This window comes from Perkinsus marinus (assembly GCF_000006405.1).
Source record: "Perkinsus marinus ATCC 50983 genomic scaffold scf_1104296975656, whole genome shotgun sequence".
NCBI classification, from domain to species: Eukaryota; Perkinsozoa; order Perkinsida; family Perkinsidae; genus Perkinsus; species Perkinsus marinus.
In genome coordinates this window covers 30,008-42,372 of record NW_003200690.1, presented here as the reverse complement: position 1 = coordinate 42,372, position 12,365 = coordinate 30,008, and the positions used below count along the sequence as shown (strand labels likewise).

Below are 12,365 nucleotides of genomic sequence, written 5' to 3'. Positions count from 1 at the left end.
TGATATTCTTCGATGTTGGGGAGCGTGAAAAGCCCCAAAAAGTACAAATTTTAGCCAGAAATCTTCAAATTTCAAAATTTCGCGAAATTTCAGCGCACCGCTGAAATTTCATGAAATTTTTGAAATTGAAATTTGCGGAACGCGAAATTTCACAGGGCCTGCACAACCCTGGCTGGGAGAGTAACATTTGGTTTCGCATTTACTACTGTAACGGTTAGCACTCCAGACTCTGAATCTGGCGATCTGGGTTCAAATCCCGGTAAAACCTTGGTATATGATAGTTATTATTTCGGAGAGCAAAAGCGCCGCGTCAAGTGAATATACATGTATGGTTTTATGGTGTAACGGTTAGCACTCCAGACTCTGAATCTGACGATATGGGTTCAAATCCCGGTAGAACCTTGGTACATGATAGTTATTATTTAGGAGAATAAAAGCGCCGCGTCAAGTTATTTGGTATGTAAGGTTTTATGGTGTAACGGTTAGCACTCCAGACTCTGAATCTGGCGATCTGGGTTCAAATCCCGGTAAAATCTTAGCATATGATAGTTATTATTTCAGAGAGCAAAAGAGCTGCGTCAAGTATATATAAGTGGATGGTTTATGGTGTAACGATTAGCACTCCAGACTCTGAATCTGGCGATCTAGGTTCAAATCCCGGTAAAACCTTAGCATAGGATAGTTATTATATCGGAGAGCAAAAGCGCCGCGTCAAGTCATTTGATACGTATGGTTTTATGGTGTAACGGTTAGCACTCCAGACTCTGAATCTGGCGATCTGGGTTCAAATCCCGGTAAAACCTTGGTATATGATAGCTATTCTATTGGAGAGCAAAATCGCCGCGTCAAGTAAATACAAATGCATGGTTTTATGGTGTAATGGTTAGCACTCCAGACTCTGAATCTGGCGATCTGGGTTCGAATCCCAGTAAAACTTTGGTATATGATAGCTATTCTATCGGAGAGCAAAAGCGCCGCGTCAAGTAAATACAAACGGACGGTTTTATGGTGTAACGGTTAGCACTCCAGACTCTGAGTCTGGCGAGCTGGGTTCAAATCCCGGTAAAACCTTGGTATATGATAGCTATTCTATCGGAGAGCAAAATCGCCGCGTCAAGTTATTTGATACGTATGGTTTTATGGTGTAACGGTTAGCACTCCAGACTCTGAATCTGGCGATCGGGGTTCAGATCCCGGGAAAACCTTAGTATATGATAGCTATTCTATCGGAGAGCAAAAGCGCCTCGTCAAGTAAATACAAATGGATGGTTTTATGGTGTAACGGTTAGCACTCCAGACTCTGAATCTGGCGATCTGGGTTCAAATCCCGGTAAAACCTTTGTATATGATAGTTATTCTATCGGAGAGCAAAATCGCCGCGTCAAGTTATTTGATACGTATGGTTTTATGGTGTAACGGTTACCACTCCAGACTCTGAATCTGGCGATCTGGGTTCGAATCCCAGTAAAACTTTGGTATATGATAGCTATTCTATCGGAGAGCAAAAGCGCCGCGTCAAGTAAATACAAACGGACGGTTTTATGGTGTAACGGTTAGCACTCCAGACTCTGAGTCTGGCGATCTGGGTTCAAATCCCGGTAGAACCTTAGTATATGAGAGTTATTATATCGGAGAGCAAAAAGCGCCGCGTCAAGTTATTTGATACGAATGGTTTTATGGTGTAACGGTTAGCACTCCAGACTCTGAATCTGGCGATCTGGGTTCAAATCCCGGTAAAACCTTAGTATATGATAGTTATTCTATCGGAGAGCAAAAGCGCCGCGTCAAGTAAATACAAATGGATGGTTTTATGGTGTAACGGTTAGCACTCCAGACTCTGAATCTGGCGATCTGAGTTCAAATCCCGGTAAAACCTTAGTATATGATAGTTATTCTATCGGAGAGCAAAATCGCCGCGTCAAGTAAATACAAATTGATGGTTTTATGGTGTAGCGGTTAGCACTCCAGACTCTGAATCTGGCGATCTGGGTTCAAATCCCGGTAAAACCTTGGTATATGATAGTTATTCTATCGGAGAGAAAAATCGCCGCGTCAAGTTATTTGATACGTATGGTTTTATGCTGTAACGGTTAGCACTCTAGACTCTGAATCTGGCGATCTGGGTTCAAATCCCGGTAAAACCTTCATATATGATAGTTATTCTATCGGAGAGCAAAAGCGCCGCGTCAAGTTATTTACTACGTATGGTTTTATGGTGTAACGGTTAGCACTCCAGACTCTGAATATGGCGATCTGGGTTCAAATCCCGGTAAAACCTTAGCATATGATAGTTATTCTAGTGGAGAGCAAAAGCGCCGCGTCAAGTAAATACAAATGGATGGTTTTATGGTGTAACGGTTAGCACTCCAGACTCTGAATCTGGCGATCTGGGTTCAAATCCCGGTAAAACCTTCATATATGATAGTTATTCTATCGGAGAGCAAAAGCGCCGCGTCAAGTTATTTACTACGTATGGTTTTATGGTGTAACGGTTAGCACTCCAGACTCTGAATATGGCGATCTGGGTTCAAATCCCGGTAAAACCTTAGCATATGATAGTTATTATTTCAGAGAGCAAAAGAGCTGCGTCAAGTATATATAAGTGGATGGTTTTATGGTGTAACGGTTAGCACTCCAGACTCTGAATCTGGCGATCTGGGTTCAAATCCCGGTAAAACCTTAGTATATGATAGTTATTCCATTGGAGAGCAAAAGCGCCGCGTCAAGTGAATACAAATGGATGGTTTTATGGTGTAACGGTTAGCACTCCAGACTCTGAATCTGTCCACCTGGGTTCAAATCCCGGTAAAACCTTATTATATGATAGTTATTCTATTGGAGAGCAAAAGCGCCGCGTCAAGTAAATACAAATGGATGGTTTTATGGTGTAACGGTTAGCACTTCAGACTCTGAATCTGGCGATCTGGGTTCAAATCCCGGTAAAACCTTAGTATATGATAGTCATTCTATCGGAGAGCAAAATCGCCGCGTCAAGTTATTGGGTACGTATGGTTTTATGGTGTAACGGTTAGCACTCCAGACCCTGAATCTGGCGATCTGGGTTCAAATTCCGGTAAAACCTTAGCATATGATAGTTATTATTTCAGAGAGCAAAAGAGCTGCGTCAAGTATATATAAGTGGATGGTTTTATGGTGTAACGGTTAGCACTCCAGACTCTAAATATGGCGATCTGGGTTCAAATCCCGGTAAAACCTTAGCATATGATAGTTATTATTTCAGAGAGCAAAAGAGCTGCGTCAAGTACATATAAGTGGATGGTTTTATGGTGTAACGGTTAGCACTCCAGACTCTGAATCTGGCGATCTGGGTTCAAATCCCGGTAAAACCTTAGTATATGATAGTTATTCCATTGGAGAGCAAAAGCGCCGCGTCAAGTAAATACAAATGGATGGTTTTATGGTGTAACGGTTAGCACTCCAGACTCTGAATCTGGCGATCTGGGTTCAAATCCCGGTAAAACCTTAGTATATGATAGTTATTCTATCGGAGAGCAAAAGCGCCGCGTCAAGTAAATACAAATGGATGGTTTTAGGGTGTAACGGTTAGCACTCCAGACTCTGAATCTGGCGATCTGGGTTCAAATCCCGGTAAAACCTTGGTGTATGATAGCTATTCTATCAGAGAGCAAAATCGCCGCGTCAAGTAAATTCAAATGGATGGTTTTATGGTGTAACGGTTAGCACTCCAGACTCTGAATCTGGCGATCTGAGTTCAAATCCCGGTAAAACCTCGGTATATGATAGCTATTCTATCGGAGAGAAAAATCGCCGCGTCAAGTAAATTCAAATGGATGGTTTTATGGTGTAACGGTTAGCACTCCAGACTCTGAATCTGGCGATCTGGGTTCAAATCCCGGTAAAACCTTGATGTATGATAGCTATTCTATCGGAGAGCAAAATCGCCGCGTCAAGTAAATTCAAGTGGATGGTTTTATGGTGTAACGGTTAGCACTCCAGACTCTGAATCTGGCGATCTGGGTTCAAATCCCGGTAAAACCTTGGTATATGATAGTTATTATATCGGAGAGCAAAAGCGCCGCGTCAAGTTATTTGGTACGTATGGTTTTATGGTGTAACGGTTAGCACTCCAGACTCTGAATCTGGCGATCTGGGTTCAAATCCCGTTAAAACCTTATTATATGATAATTATTCTATTGGAGAGCAAAAGCGCCGCGTCAAGTAAATATAAATGGATGGTTTTATGGTGTAACGGTTAGCACTCCAGACTCTGAATCTGGCGATCTGGGTTCAAATCTCGGTAAAACCTTAGTATATGATAGTTATTATATCGGAGAGCAAAAGCGCCGCGTCAAGTCATTTGGTACGTGTGGTTTTATGGTGTAACGGTTAGCACTTCAGACTCTGAATCTGGCGATCTGGGTTGAAATCCCGGTAAAACCTTGGTCAACTCCTTATTTATGGATTTACTGTAATCACCTATATTGTGTTCAGTAATATGGAGGTTTGGGTGGTTGCCACTGGTTTATCAAACCCGTGGCGCTTCTAAATTTTATCTCCTATTTACAACATCCTAGTTATAACACCAGGTCAACCACGGAGGTCAATAAACTAGGGTGTTGTGAAACCACTCAAATGGAGATAATCTAGAAGCCCTCCATAAAACTTAGAGAGAAAAAAAGAAGAAAAAAAAATAAAACATTATAGTTGAGTTTCCAGGAACACCACGAGGAGGTCTCTGAGCTCGTTCCCATCTAACAGTAAATCTCAATACATTCGTCCTTGAACTAGCCCCATAAATGGACCTTCATTCAACTCCTTATTTATGGATTTACTGTAATCACCTATATTGTGTTCAGTAATATGGAGGTTTGGGTGGTTGCCACTGGTTTATCAAACCCGTGGCGCTTCTAAATTTTATCTCCTATTTACAACATCCTAGTTATAACACCAGGTCAACCACGGAGGTCAATAAACTAGGGTGTTGTGAAACCACTCAAATGGAGATAATCTAGAAGCCCTCCCAATAAACCGCCCAAACCAGTTCATCAAGTTTCCGACATCAAGTTAATGTCCTCAGCATATGTTGCACTCGAACGCCGACAACTATGACCTGTAAACTTCATCTGATGAAGTTCATCATATCGTCAATTTCTCGCTTGGAGAAATCAAAACGCTTCGACAGTTCCATACCAAGTTGTCGAGCATTCGTCGGCAACTTCTAATAGATCTTATCAAATATTCTCAAGCATGCTGGTACACTTACAACAATCTTTGCCATACGGTGCACCACACAACATAATCCTCTATGAATACGCTGATCCTTAAAATGTACACAATCACGCACTATAGTCTCAGAGGAACCCAATTTGGTAACACCCAACCTCAATCTCTATAGTCATATCTATCGATCCTTTAGATGCACCACCAATAACTTTGATATCCTTTGCTCGAATTTCCAATAGCTCTCCAGGTCGTAGAGCTAATGGAATGCCCATTAGGATAGCATCCTTGGTTTGTTCAAGTTCCATCGTTCTTAACACACCAACCGGTAATTTGAACAAACTTTCCGCTACTTTTCCGGTATCGACGGAGCTTGCCTCTTTTTCATCTGAGGTTTTATCTTACGCGCCGATTGCAACGTCCGAGCTACCAGCTTTCCATCCGATGTCGAAATATCACCGAAACCATGTAATTGGTTGAGTGTCTTCAATCCCGATGTGTATTTCGATATTGTTGTGTACTGCAAATTTATTGATTCCACTAAACCCCCACAAACGTAACTTCAAACCAGACGATGGGAATTCCATTCCCATGGATTTATATTATTTATACGCAGATTCATAACCTTTTTTTGTTTCTGCTGATATATAAAGCTCTAGGAAATCAAGGAGATTCTTTCTCCCCTCTTCCGTTTCCGCCTTAGCTTGATGAGAAGCCCACTCAGCAGACTTGGAGAACATCTACTTTGATGCAAATATTTCAACACTTATTCAACACAACAAACAAACACAACAAACTACTTTCAAATTATATTCTGTTGATGACGGGAAATCCGTTTCCCATTCGACACACACCGAGTATCAACTACTAACATCGGATTATATCCTAGTTAAAAGAACACTCACAGAAACAAACCTCCAACCTCACACAAGACACCCGTATTAACTTAATACTATTAAGTATCGGGCATACATCACAACCGGATATCATTTAGTTGCCATATTATCTCTCGGGCCCTGCCCCTGATTGTTAATAGCTCTTTTATCCATATTAGCCTCCCTTTGCTGAGTAGTAGGCGGTGACTGCTCAGCAAACTTGCAATCTTTATATGGGGCCCATATTATGGGCAGTCTTCTTTGGTGAACCTGCATGTACCTTCCCACACCACTTTTGACATATTTCTCGCCCCAGGTGCATTCGGTTTCCCCGACATCGGGGAAGCATCCGAACACACCTCTGCAAGACGCTCAGGCTCTAGATTCTTAGCCAGAAAGATAGCCTGCCTGATCATGCCTGATGATCTTCCATCTTGACCTCATCATGAACAGGGAAGATTGCAACAGTCTCATGCATAACATCATTCGCTGACGATAACGTCGATCAAACAACTGTGCTTTACCAAAACCGTGTTTATTTGATATCGAAGCAACCCTCGCAGCATACTCATTGAGTATTACTCACAGACATGTATCAAGTCACCCTTACCCTCAAGAACATATATAGTGAAGACCCACCGCAACATCAATCATTGATGATCAATGGAAGCCATTGCTCAAAGGTATTAGGAGGTTTCCCCGTGGGAAGTTTCGCAGTCTCCACAGCTTGACCATCTCGAGTAAACTGTATAACAGACTTGCTGGCCGGCGCGGTGATCTCAGGATGAGTCTTAAATTCAATAAATAAATATCTATCTCGATACAAGACCTCCGCAACATGCGGAAGAGGAACCAGTTCATTATTGGGTAAACAACCAAATAACTGTGCAGCTGACACGAGTATCGCATCCACAGAGAACTTCGCCTTTACCACATCCTTTTTTTGAGAAGCAGCGGCAATCAACGCAGCTCTGAGTCTTGCTCTTCTCAGTCTTTCAGCGATAATATCAGCCTGAGGCTGTTCGGCATCATTATCCAATACAGCACCCATAACGACAGCACAAGCAACAACCATTTCTCCCAACAACTCGGCATCATCAACCGCTGCCTTCAACGTTCTCAAAGAGTTAACCGAGAAGGGTGGTTGAGCTAATGTCTCAACTATGGTCCCAGACAGATCTGGAGCACTTGAAAACGTCGACATCAACAACGGTTCATCCTAATTTCAAAACAAAAGAAAAGGAACCTAAAGACAAAGGATAAACAAAATACGAGGGCAATTCAAGCATAACGCCACTCAGAGGCGGCTGGAACTCGAAATCGCCATGAAGATGAATCAAACAAAATAAACGAGCAGTAAAGCGAAAGAATAATAACACTTATGATAAACATGTATGTGATTAAAAATCATCACGATTACTTAGTACGCGAAAAGTTAGTAGTTTACACGAATATAGCGTCGCACCACCCTAATCGACCGACTTTACAATGGTACCCTTTATCCACCACACAACACATTTACCCCTAATTAGGGATCGACCATCCAACCACACATGGATTCCGACAACTGTCGACCGCATACTCGTTCAACACCGAGCAAACTCCCCCAACACGGGGACACATCCATTAGTGCACCAAACAGGTGACTAACCAACCACTACCGCAACACAAGGCAACTTCAAATGAACAGTAAACAGAACATACATGTGCATAACTTACCATACATATGTATGTTGGACCAATACCATAATCGGACCCATTCAGTTGGATTGAAATAACAAGGATTTAGAGACGTGACAAAACGAGAAGCAAACCAACAAAGCAATAACAAATTGTACAAGGAAACAGAGAGGAAACAATCGAATGCTCAGATGTTAGCCTCAAAAATAAAACATTATAGTTGAGTTTCCAGGAACACCACGAGGAGGTCTCTGAGCTCGTTCCCATCTAACAGTAAATCTCAATACATTCGTCCTTGAACTAGCCCCATAAATGGACCTTCATTGTATGATAGCTATTCTATCAGAGAGCAAAATCGCCGCGTCATGTAAATTCAAATGGATGGTTTTATGGTGTAACGGTTAGCACTCCAGACTCTGAATCTGGCGATCTGGGTTCAAATCCCGGTAAAACCTTGATGTATGATAGCTATTCTATCGGAGAGCAAAATCGCCGCGTCAAGTAAATTCAAATGGATGGTTTTATGGTGTAACGGTTAGCACTCCAGACTCTGAATCTGGCGATCTGGGTTCAAATCCCGGTAAAATCTTGGTATATGATAGTTATTATATCGGAGAGCAAAAGCGCCGCGTCAAGTTATTTGGTACGTATGGTTTTATGGTGTAACGGTTAGCACTCCAGACTCTGAATCTGGCGATCTGGGTTCAAATCCCGTTAAAACCTTAGCATATGATAATTATTCTATTGGAGAGCAAAAGCGCCGCGTCAAGTAAATACAAATGGATGGTTTTATGGTGTAACGGTTAGCACTCCAGACTCTGAATCTGGCGATCTGGGTTCAAATCCCTGTAAAACCTTAGTATATGATATTTATTCTATCGGAGGGCAAAAGCGCCGCGTCAAGTAAATACAAATGGATGGTTTTATGGTGTAACGGTTAGCACTCCAGACTCTGAATCTGGCGATCTGAGTTCAAATCCCGGTAAAACCTTGGTATATGATAGCTATTATATCGGAGAGCAAAAGCGCCGCGTCAAGTTATTTGGTACGCATGGTTTTATGGTGTAACGGTTAGCACTCCAGACTCTGAATCTGGCGATCTGGGTTCAAATCCCGGTAAAACCTTAGTATATGATAGTTATTCTATTGGAGAGCAAAAGCGCCGCGTCAAGTAAATACAAATGGATGGTTTTATGGTGTAACGGTTAGCACTCCAGACTCTGAATCTGGCGATCTGGGTTCAAATCCCGGTAAAACCTTAGCATATGATAGTTATTATTTCAGAGAGCAAAAGAGCTGCGTCAAGTAAATATAAGTGGATGGTTTTATGGTGTAACGGTTAGCACTCCAGACTCTGAATCTGGCGATCTGGGTTCAAATCCCGGTAAAACCTTATTATATGATAATTATTCCATTGGAGAGCAAAAGCGCCGCGTCAAGTAAATACAAATGGATGGTTTTATGGTGTAACGGTTAGCACTCCAGACTCTGAATCTGGCGATCTGGGTTCAAATCCCGGTAAAACCTTAGTATATGATAGTTATTCTATCGGAGGGCAAAAGCCCCGCGTCAAGTAAATACAAATGGATGGTTTTATGGTGTAACGGTTAGCACTCCAGACTCTGAATCTGGCGATCTGGATTCAAATCCCGGTAAAACCTTGGTATATGATAGCTACTCTATCGGAGAGCAAAATCGCCGCGTCAAGTAAATACAAATGGATGGTTTTATGGTGTAACGGTTAGCACTCCAGACTCTGAATCTGGCGATCTGGGTTCAAATCCCGGTAAAACCTTAGTATATGAGAGTTATTATATCGGAGAGCAAAAAGCGCCGCGTCAAGTTATTTGATACGAATGGTTTTATGGTGTAACGGTTAGCACTCCAGACTCTGAATCTGGCGATCGGGGCTCAGATCCCGGTAAAACCTTAGTATATGATAGCTATTCTATCGGAGAGCAAAAGCGCCGCGTCAAGTAAATACAAATGGATGGTTTTATGGTGTAACGGTTAGCACTCCAGACTCTGAATCTGGCGATCTGGGTTCAAATCCCGGTAAAACCTTGGTATATGATAGTTATTCTATCGGAGAGCAAAATCGCCGCGTCAAGTTATTTGATACGTATGGTTTTATGGTGTAACGGTTAGCACTCCAGACTCTGAATCTGGCGATCTGGGTTCAAATCCCGGTAAAATCTTAGTACATGATAGCTATTATTTAGGAGAATAAAAGCGCCGCGTCAAGTTATTTGTTACGTATGGTTTTATGGTGTAACGGTTAGCACTCCAGACTCTGAATCTGGCGATCTGGGTTCAAATCCCGGTAAAATCTTAGTATATGATAGTTATTCTATCGGAGAGCAAAAGCGCCGCGTCAAGTAAATACGAATGGATGGTTTTATGGTGTAACGGTTAGCACTCCAGACTCTGAATCTGGCGATCGGGGCTCAGATCCCGGTAAAACCTTGGTATATGATAGTTATTCTATCGGAGAGCAAAATCGCCGCGTCAAGTTATTTGATACGTATGGTTTTATGGTGTAACGGTTAGCACTCCAGACTCTGAATCTGGCGATCTGGGTTCAAATCCCGGTAAAACCTTAGTATATGATAGTTATTCTATCGGAGAGCAAAAGTGCCGCGTCAAGTAAATAAAAATGGATGTTTTTAGGGTGTAACGGTTAGCACTCCAGACTCTGAATCTGGCGATCTGGGTTCAAATCCCGGTAAAACCTTGGTGTATGATAGCTATTCTATCGGAGAGCAAAATCGCCGCGTCAAGTAAATTCAAATGGATGGTTTTATGGTGTAACGGTTAGCACTCCAGACTCTGAATCTGGCGATCTGGGTTCAAATCCCGGTAAAACCTTAGCATATGATAGTTATTATATCGGAGAGCAAAAGCGCCGCGTCAAGTATATTTGGTACGTATGGTTTTATGGTGTAACGGTTAGCACTCCAGACTCTGAATCTGGCGATCTGGGTTCAAATCCCGGTAAAACCTTGGTATATGATAGTTATTCTATCGGAGAGCAAAAGCGCCGCGTCAAGTAAATACAAATGGATGGTTTTATGGTGTAACGGTTAGCACTCCAGACTCTGAATCTGGCGATCTGGGTTCAAATCCCGGTAAAACCTTAGTATATGATAGTTATTGTATCGGAGAGCAAAAGCGCCGCGTCAAGTAAATATAAATGGATGGTTTTATGGTGTAACGGTTAGCACTCCAGACTCTGAATCTGGCGATCTGGGTTCAAATCCCGGTAAAACCTTGGTATATGATAGTTATTCTATCGGAGAGCAAAAGCGCCGCGTCAAGTTATTTGATACGTATGGTTTTATGGTGTAACGGTTAGCACTCCAGACTCTGAATCTGGCGATCTGGGTTCAAATCCCGGTAAAACCTTAGTATATGATAGTTATTCTATTGGAGAGCAAAAGCGCCGCGTCAAGTAAATACAAATGGATGGTTTTATGGTGTAACGGTTAGCACTCCAGACTCTGAATCTGGCGATCTGGGTTCAAATCCCGGTAAAACCTTAGCATATGATAGTTATTATTTCAGAGAGCAAAAGAGCTGCGTCAAGTATATATAAGTGGATGGTTTTATGGTGTAACGGTTAGCACTCCAGACTCTGAATCTGGCGATCTGGGTTCAAATCCCGGTAAAACCTTAGTATATGATAGTTATTCCATTGGAGAGCAAAAGCGCCGCGTCAAGTGAATACAAATGGATGGTTTTATGGTGTAACGGTTAGCACTCCAGACTCTGAATCTGGCGATCTGGGTTCAAATCCCGGTAAAACCTTGGTATATGATAGCTATTCTATCGGAGAGCAAAATCGCCGCGTCAAGTAAATACAAATGGATGGTTTTATGGTGTAACGGTTAGCACTCCAGACTCTGAATCTGGCGATCTGGGTTCAAATCCCGGTAAAACCTTGGTGTATGATAGCTATTCTATCGGAGAGCAAAATCGCCGCGTCAAGTAAATTCAAATGGATGGTTTTATGGTGTAACGGTTAGCACTCCAGACTCTGAATCTGGCGATCTGGGTTCAAATCCCGGTAAAACCTTGGTATATGATAGTTATTCTATCGGAGAGCAAAATCGCCGCGTCAAGTAAATTCAAATGGATGGTTTTATGGTGTAACGGTTAGCACTCCAGACTCTGAATCTGGCGATCTGGGTTCAAATCCCGGTAAAACCTTAGTATATGATAGTTATTATATCGGAGAGCAAAAGCGCCGCGTCAAGTTATTTGATACGTATGGTTTTATGGTGTAACGGTTAGCACTCCAGACTCTGAATCTGGCGATCTGGGTTCAAATCCCGGTAAAACCTTAGCATATGATAGTTATTCTATCGGAGAGCAAAAGAGCTGCGTCAAGTAAATATAAGTGGATGGTTTTATGGTGTAACGGTTAGCACTCCAGACTCTGAATCTGGCGATCTGGGTTCAAATCCCGGTAAAACCTTGGTATATGATAGCTATTATATCGGAGAGCAAAAGCGCCGCGTCAAGTTATTTGGATCGCATGGTTTTATGGTGTAACGGTTAGCACTCCTGACTCTGAATCTGGCGATCTGAGTTCAAATCCCGGTAAAC

General features: G+C 42.2%; 1 protein-coding gene and 64 non-coding genes across 65 annotated transcripts; 64 read left to right on the top strand and 1 right to left on the bottom strand.

Annotated features, from left to right (window-relative positions):
- The first annotated feature begins 198 nt into the window (after positions 1–198).
- Pmar_PMAR004130 lies at positions 199–265 on the top strand. The gene has a single exon. It is a non-coding gene; the product is annotated as a tRNA-Gln (tRNA).
- A 65-nt stretch (positions 266–330) lies between these two features.
- Positions 331–402, top strand: Pmar_PMAR004129. The gene has a single exon. It is a non-coding gene; the product is annotated as a tRNA-Gln (tRNA).
- Positions 403–464: 62 nt separating this feature from the next.
- On the top strand, positions 465–536 carry Pmar_PMAR004128. Its single transcript has one exon. It is a non-coding gene; the product is annotated as a tRNA-Gln (tRNA).
- Positions 537–598: 62 nt separating this feature from the next.
- Positions 599–669, top strand: Pmar_PMAR004127. The gene has a single exon. It is a non-coding gene; the product is annotated as a tRNA-Gln (tRNA).
- Positions 670–731: 62 nt separating this feature from the next.
- On the top strand, positions 732–803 carry Pmar_PMAR004126. Its single transcript has one exon. It is a non-coding gene; the product is annotated as a tRNA-Gln (tRNA).
- Positions 804–865: 62 nt separating this feature from the next.
- Pmar_PMAR004125 lies at positions 866–937 on the top strand. Its single transcript has one exon. It is a non-coding gene; the product is annotated as a tRNA-Gln (tRNA).
- Positions 938–999: 62 nt separating this feature from the next.
- Positions 1,000–1,071, top strand: Pmar_PMAR004124. The gene has a single exon. It is a non-coding gene; the product is annotated as a tRNA-Gln (tRNA).
- A 62-nt stretch (positions 1,072–1,133) lies between these two features.
- On the top strand, positions 1,134–1,205 carry Pmar_PMAR004123. Its single transcript has one exon. It is a non-coding gene; the product is annotated as a tRNA-Gln (tRNA).
- A 62-nt stretch (positions 1,206–1,267) lies between these two features.
- Pmar_PMAR004122 lies at positions 1,268–1,339 on the top strand. Its single transcript has one exon. It is a non-coding gene; the product is annotated as a tRNA-Gln (tRNA).
- A 62-nt stretch (positions 1,340–1,401) lies between these two features.
- Positions 1,402–1,473, top strand: Pmar_PMAR004121. Its single transcript has one exon. It is a non-coding gene; the product is annotated as a tRNA-Gln (tRNA).
- Positions 1,474–1,535: 62 nt separating this feature from the next.
- Pmar_PMAR004120 lies at positions 1,536–1,607 on the top strand. The gene has a single exon. It is a non-coding gene; the product is annotated as a tRNA-Gln (tRNA).
- A 63-nt stretch (positions 1,608–1,670) lies between these two features.
- On the top strand, positions 1,671–1,742 carry Pmar_PMAR004119. The gene has a single exon. It is a non-coding gene; the product is annotated as a tRNA-Gln (tRNA).
- Positions 1,743–1,804: 62 nt separating this feature from the next.
- Positions 1,805–1,876, top strand: Pmar_PMAR004118. The gene has a single exon. It is a non-coding gene; the product is annotated as a tRNA-Gln (tRNA).
- Positions 1,877–1,938: 62 nt separating this feature from the next.
- Pmar_PMAR004117 lies at positions 1,939–2,010 on the top strand. Its single transcript has one exon. It is a non-coding gene; the product is annotated as a tRNA-Gln (tRNA).
- A 62-nt stretch (positions 2,011–2,072) lies between these two features.
- On the top strand, positions 2,073–2,144 carry Pmar_PMAR004116. The gene has a single exon. It is a non-coding gene; the product is annotated as a tRNA-Gln (tRNA).
- Positions 2,145–2,206: 62 nt separating this feature from the next.
- Pmar_PMAR004115 lies at positions 2,207–2,278 on the top strand. The gene has a single exon. It is a non-coding gene; the product is annotated as a tRNA-Gln (tRNA).
- A 62-nt stretch (positions 2,279–2,340) lies between these two features.
- Pmar_PMAR004114 lies at positions 2,341–2,412 on the top strand. The gene has a single exon. It is a non-coding gene; the product is annotated as a tRNA-Gln (tRNA).
- A 62-nt stretch (positions 2,413–2,474) lies between these two features.
- Pmar_PMAR004113 lies at positions 2,475–2,546 on the top strand. Its single transcript has one exon. It is a non-coding gene; the product is annotated as a tRNA-Gln (tRNA).
- A 62-nt stretch (positions 2,547–2,608) lies between these two features.
- Pmar_PMAR004112 lies at positions 2,609–2,680 on the top strand. Its single transcript has one exon. It is a non-coding gene; the product is annotated as a tRNA-Gln (tRNA).
- A 62-nt stretch (positions 2,681–2,742) lies between these two features.
- Pmar_PMAR004111 lies at positions 2,743–2,814 on the top strand. The gene has a single exon. It is a non-coding gene; the product is annotated as a tRNA-Gln (tRNA).
- Positions 2,815–2,876: 62 nt separating this feature from the next.
- Positions 2,877–2,948, top strand: Pmar_PMAR004110. Its single transcript has one exon. It is a non-coding gene; the product is annotated as a tRNA-Gln (tRNA).
- A 62-nt stretch (positions 2,949–3,010) lies between these two features.
- Pmar_PMAR004109 lies at positions 3,011–3,082 on the top strand. The gene has a single exon. It is a non-coding gene; the product is annotated as a tRNA-Gln (tRNA).
- A 62-nt stretch (positions 3,083–3,144) lies between these two features.
- Positions 3,145–3,216, top strand: Pmar_PMAR004108. Its single transcript has one exon. It is a non-coding gene; the product is annotated as a tRNA-OTHER (tRNA).
- A 62-nt stretch (positions 3,217–3,278) lies between these two features.
- Positions 3,279–3,350, top strand: Pmar_PMAR004107. The gene has a single exon. It is a non-coding gene; the product is annotated as a tRNA-Gln (tRNA).
- Positions 3,351–3,412: 62 nt separating this feature from the next.
- Pmar_PMAR004106 lies at positions 3,413–3,484 on the top strand. The gene has a single exon. It is a non-coding gene; the product is annotated as a tRNA-Gln (tRNA).
- A 62-nt stretch (positions 3,485–3,546) lies between these two features.
- Pmar_PMAR004105 lies at positions 3,547–3,618 on the top strand. Its single transcript has one exon. It is a non-coding gene; the product is annotated as a tRNA-Gln (tRNA).
- Positions 3,619–3,680: 62 nt separating this feature from the next.
- Pmar_PMAR004104 lies at positions 3,681–3,752 on the top strand. Its single transcript has one exon. It is a non-coding gene; the product is annotated as a tRNA-Gln (tRNA).
- Positions 3,753–3,814: 62 nt separating this feature from the next.
- Positions 3,815–3,886, top strand: Pmar_PMAR004103. The gene has a single exon. It is a non-coding gene; the product is annotated as a tRNA-Gln (tRNA).
- Positions 3,887–3,948: 62 nt separating this feature from the next.
- Pmar_PMAR004102 lies at positions 3,949–4,020 on the top strand. Its single transcript has one exon. It is a non-coding gene; the product is annotated as a tRNA-Gln (tRNA).
- Positions 4,021–4,082: 62 nt separating this feature from the next.
- On the top strand, positions 4,083–4,154 carry Pmar_PMAR004101. The gene has a single exon. It is a non-coding gene; the product is annotated as a tRNA-Gln (tRNA).
- A 62-nt stretch (positions 4,155–4,216) lies between these two features.
- On the top strand, positions 4,217–4,288 carry Pmar_PMAR004100. The gene has a single exon. It is a non-coding gene; the product is annotated as a tRNA-Gln (tRNA).
- A 62-nt stretch (positions 4,289–4,350) lies between these two features.
- On the top strand, positions 4,351–4,422 carry Pmar_PMAR004099. The gene has a single exon. It is a non-coding gene; the product is annotated as a tRNA-Gln (tRNA).
- A 2,301-nt stretch (positions 4,423–6,723) lies between these two features.
- Positions 6,724–7,281, bottom strand: Pmar_PMAR004098 (hypothetical protein; the record flags this gene model as incomplete). Its single annotated transcript, XM_002765091.1, has 1 exon — positions 6,724–7,281. The coding sequence occupies one exon, from the start codon at positions 7,279–7,281 to the stop codon at positions 6,724–6,726; it is 558 nt and encodes a 185-aa protein (XP_002765137.1).
- Positions 7,282–8,140: 859 nt separating this feature from the next.
- Pmar_PMAR004097 lies at positions 8,141–8,212 on the top strand. The gene has a single exon. It is a non-coding gene; the product is annotated as a tRNA-Gln (tRNA).
- Positions 8,213–8,274: 62 nt separating this feature from the next.
- Pmar_PMAR004096 lies at positions 8,275–8,346 on the top strand. Its single transcript has one exon. It is a non-coding gene; the product is annotated as a tRNA-Gln (tRNA).
- Positions 8,347–8,408: 62 nt separating this feature from the next.
- Positions 8,409–8,480, top strand: Pmar_PMAR004095. Its single transcript has one exon. It is a non-coding gene; the product is annotated as a tRNA-Gln (tRNA).
- Positions 8,481–8,542: 62 nt separating this feature from the next.
- Pmar_PMAR004094 lies at positions 8,543–8,614 on the top strand. The gene has a single exon. It is a non-coding gene; the product is annotated as a tRNA-Gln (tRNA).
- Positions 8,615–8,676: 62 nt separating this feature from the next.
- Positions 8,677–8,748, top strand: Pmar_PMAR004093. The gene has a single exon. It is a non-coding gene; the product is annotated as a tRNA-Gln (tRNA).
- A 62-nt stretch (positions 8,749–8,810) lies between these two features.
- Positions 8,811–8,882, top strand: Pmar_PMAR004092. Its single transcript has one exon. It is a non-coding gene; the product is annotated as a tRNA-Gln (tRNA).
- Positions 8,883–8,944: 62 nt separating this feature from the next.
- Pmar_PMAR004091 lies at positions 8,945–9,016 on the top strand. Its single transcript has one exon. It is a non-coding gene; the product is annotated as a tRNA-Gln (tRNA).
- A 62-nt stretch (positions 9,017–9,078) lies between these two features.
- Pmar_PMAR004090 lies at positions 9,079–9,150 on the top strand. The gene has a single exon. It is a non-coding gene; the product is annotated as a tRNA-Gln (tRNA).
- A 62-nt stretch (positions 9,151–9,212) lies between these two features.
- Pmar_PMAR004089 lies at positions 9,213–9,284 on the top strand. Its single transcript has one exon. It is a non-coding gene; the product is annotated as a tRNA-Gln (tRNA).
- A 62-nt stretch (positions 9,285–9,346) lies between these two features.
- Positions 9,347–9,418, top strand: Pmar_PMAR004088. Its single transcript has one exon. It is a non-coding gene; the product is annotated as a tRNA-Gln (tRNA).
- A 62-nt stretch (positions 9,419–9,480) lies between these two features.
- Pmar_PMAR004087 lies at positions 9,481–9,552 on the top strand. The gene has a single exon. It is a non-coding gene; the product is annotated as a tRNA-Gln (tRNA).
- A 63-nt stretch (positions 9,553–9,615) lies between these two features.
- Pmar_PMAR004086 lies at positions 9,616–9,687 on the top strand. Its single transcript has one exon. It is a non-coding gene; the product is annotated as a tRNA-Gln (tRNA).
- Positions 9,688–9,749: 62 nt separating this feature from the next.
- Positions 9,750–9,821, top strand: Pmar_PMAR004085. Its single transcript has one exon. It is a non-coding gene; the product is annotated as a tRNA-Gln (tRNA).
- Positions 9,822–9,883: 62 nt separating this feature from the next.
- On the top strand, positions 9,884–9,955 carry Pmar_PMAR004084. Its single transcript has one exon. It is a non-coding gene; the product is annotated as a tRNA-Gln (tRNA).
- Positions 9,956–10,017: 62 nt separating this feature from the next.
- On the top strand, positions 10,018–10,089 carry Pmar_PMAR004083. Its single transcript has one exon. It is a non-coding gene; the product is annotated as a tRNA-Gln (tRNA).
- A 62-nt stretch (positions 10,090–10,151) lies between these two features.
- Positions 10,152–10,223, top strand: Pmar_PMAR004082. The gene has a single exon. It is a non-coding gene; the product is annotated as a tRNA-Gln (tRNA).
- Positions 10,224–10,285: 62 nt separating this feature from the next.
- Pmar_PMAR004081 lies at positions 10,286–10,357 on the top strand. Its single transcript has one exon. It is a non-coding gene; the product is annotated as a tRNA-Gln (tRNA).
- Positions 10,358–10,419: 62 nt separating this feature from the next.
- Positions 10,420–10,491, top strand: Pmar_PMAR004080. The gene has a single exon. It is a non-coding gene; the product is annotated as a tRNA-Gln (tRNA).
- Positions 10,492–10,553: 62 nt separating this feature from the next.
- Pmar_PMAR004079 lies at positions 10,554–10,625 on the top strand. Its single transcript has one exon. It is a non-coding gene; the product is annotated as a tRNA-Gln (tRNA).
- Positions 10,626–10,688: 63 nt separating this feature from the next.
- Positions 10,689–10,760, top strand: Pmar_PMAR004078. Its single transcript has one exon. It is a non-coding gene; the product is annotated as a tRNA-Gln (tRNA).
- A 62-nt stretch (positions 10,761–10,822) lies between these two features.
- Positions 10,823–10,894, top strand: Pmar_PMAR004077. Its single transcript has one exon. It is a non-coding gene; the product is annotated as a tRNA-Gln (tRNA).
- A 62-nt stretch (positions 10,895–10,956) lies between these two features.
- Positions 10,957–11,028, top strand: Pmar_PMAR004076. The gene has a single exon. It is a non-coding gene; the product is annotated as a tRNA-Gln (tRNA).
- Positions 11,029–11,090: 62 nt separating this feature from the next.
- On the top strand, positions 11,091–11,162 carry Pmar_PMAR004075. The gene has a single exon. It is a non-coding gene; the product is annotated as a tRNA-Gln (tRNA).
- Positions 11,163–11,224: 62 nt separating this feature from the next.
- On the top strand, positions 11,225–11,296 carry Pmar_PMAR004074. The gene has a single exon. It is a non-coding gene; the product is annotated as a tRNA-Gln (tRNA).
- A 62-nt stretch (positions 11,297–11,358) lies between these two features.
- Pmar_PMAR004073 lies at positions 11,359–11,430 on the top strand. The gene has a single exon. It is a non-coding gene; the product is annotated as a tRNA-Gln (tRNA).
- A 62-nt stretch (positions 11,431–11,492) lies between these two features.
- Positions 11,493–11,564, top strand: Pmar_PMAR004072. Its single transcript has one exon. It is a non-coding gene; the product is annotated as a tRNA-Gln (tRNA).
- A 62-nt stretch (positions 11,565–11,626) lies between these two features.
- Pmar_PMAR004071 lies at positions 11,627–11,698 on the top strand. Its single transcript has one exon. It is a non-coding gene; the product is annotated as a tRNA-Gln (tRNA).
- Positions 11,699–11,760: 62 nt separating this feature from the next.
- Positions 11,761–11,832, top strand: Pmar_PMAR004070. Its single transcript has one exon. It is a non-coding gene; the product is annotated as a tRNA-Gln (tRNA).
- Positions 11,833–11,894: 62 nt separating this feature from the next.
- Pmar_PMAR004069 lies at positions 11,895–11,966 on the top strand. The gene has a single exon. It is a non-coding gene; the product is annotated as a tRNA-Gln (tRNA).
- Positions 11,967–12,028: 62 nt separating this feature from the next.
- Positions 12,029–12,100, top strand: Pmar_PMAR004068. The gene has a single exon. It is a non-coding gene; the product is annotated as a tRNA-Gln (tRNA).
- A 62-nt stretch (positions 12,101–12,162) lies between these two features.
- Positions 12,163–12,234, top strand: Pmar_PMAR004067. Its single transcript has one exon. It is a non-coding gene; the product is annotated as a tRNA-Gln (tRNA).
- Positions 12,235–12,297: 63 nt separating this feature from the next.
- Positions 12,298–12,365, top strand: Pmar_PMAR004066 (the record flags this gene model as incomplete). Its single annotated transcript has 1 exon — positions 12,298–12,365. It is a non-coding gene; the product is annotated as a tRNA-Gln (tRNA).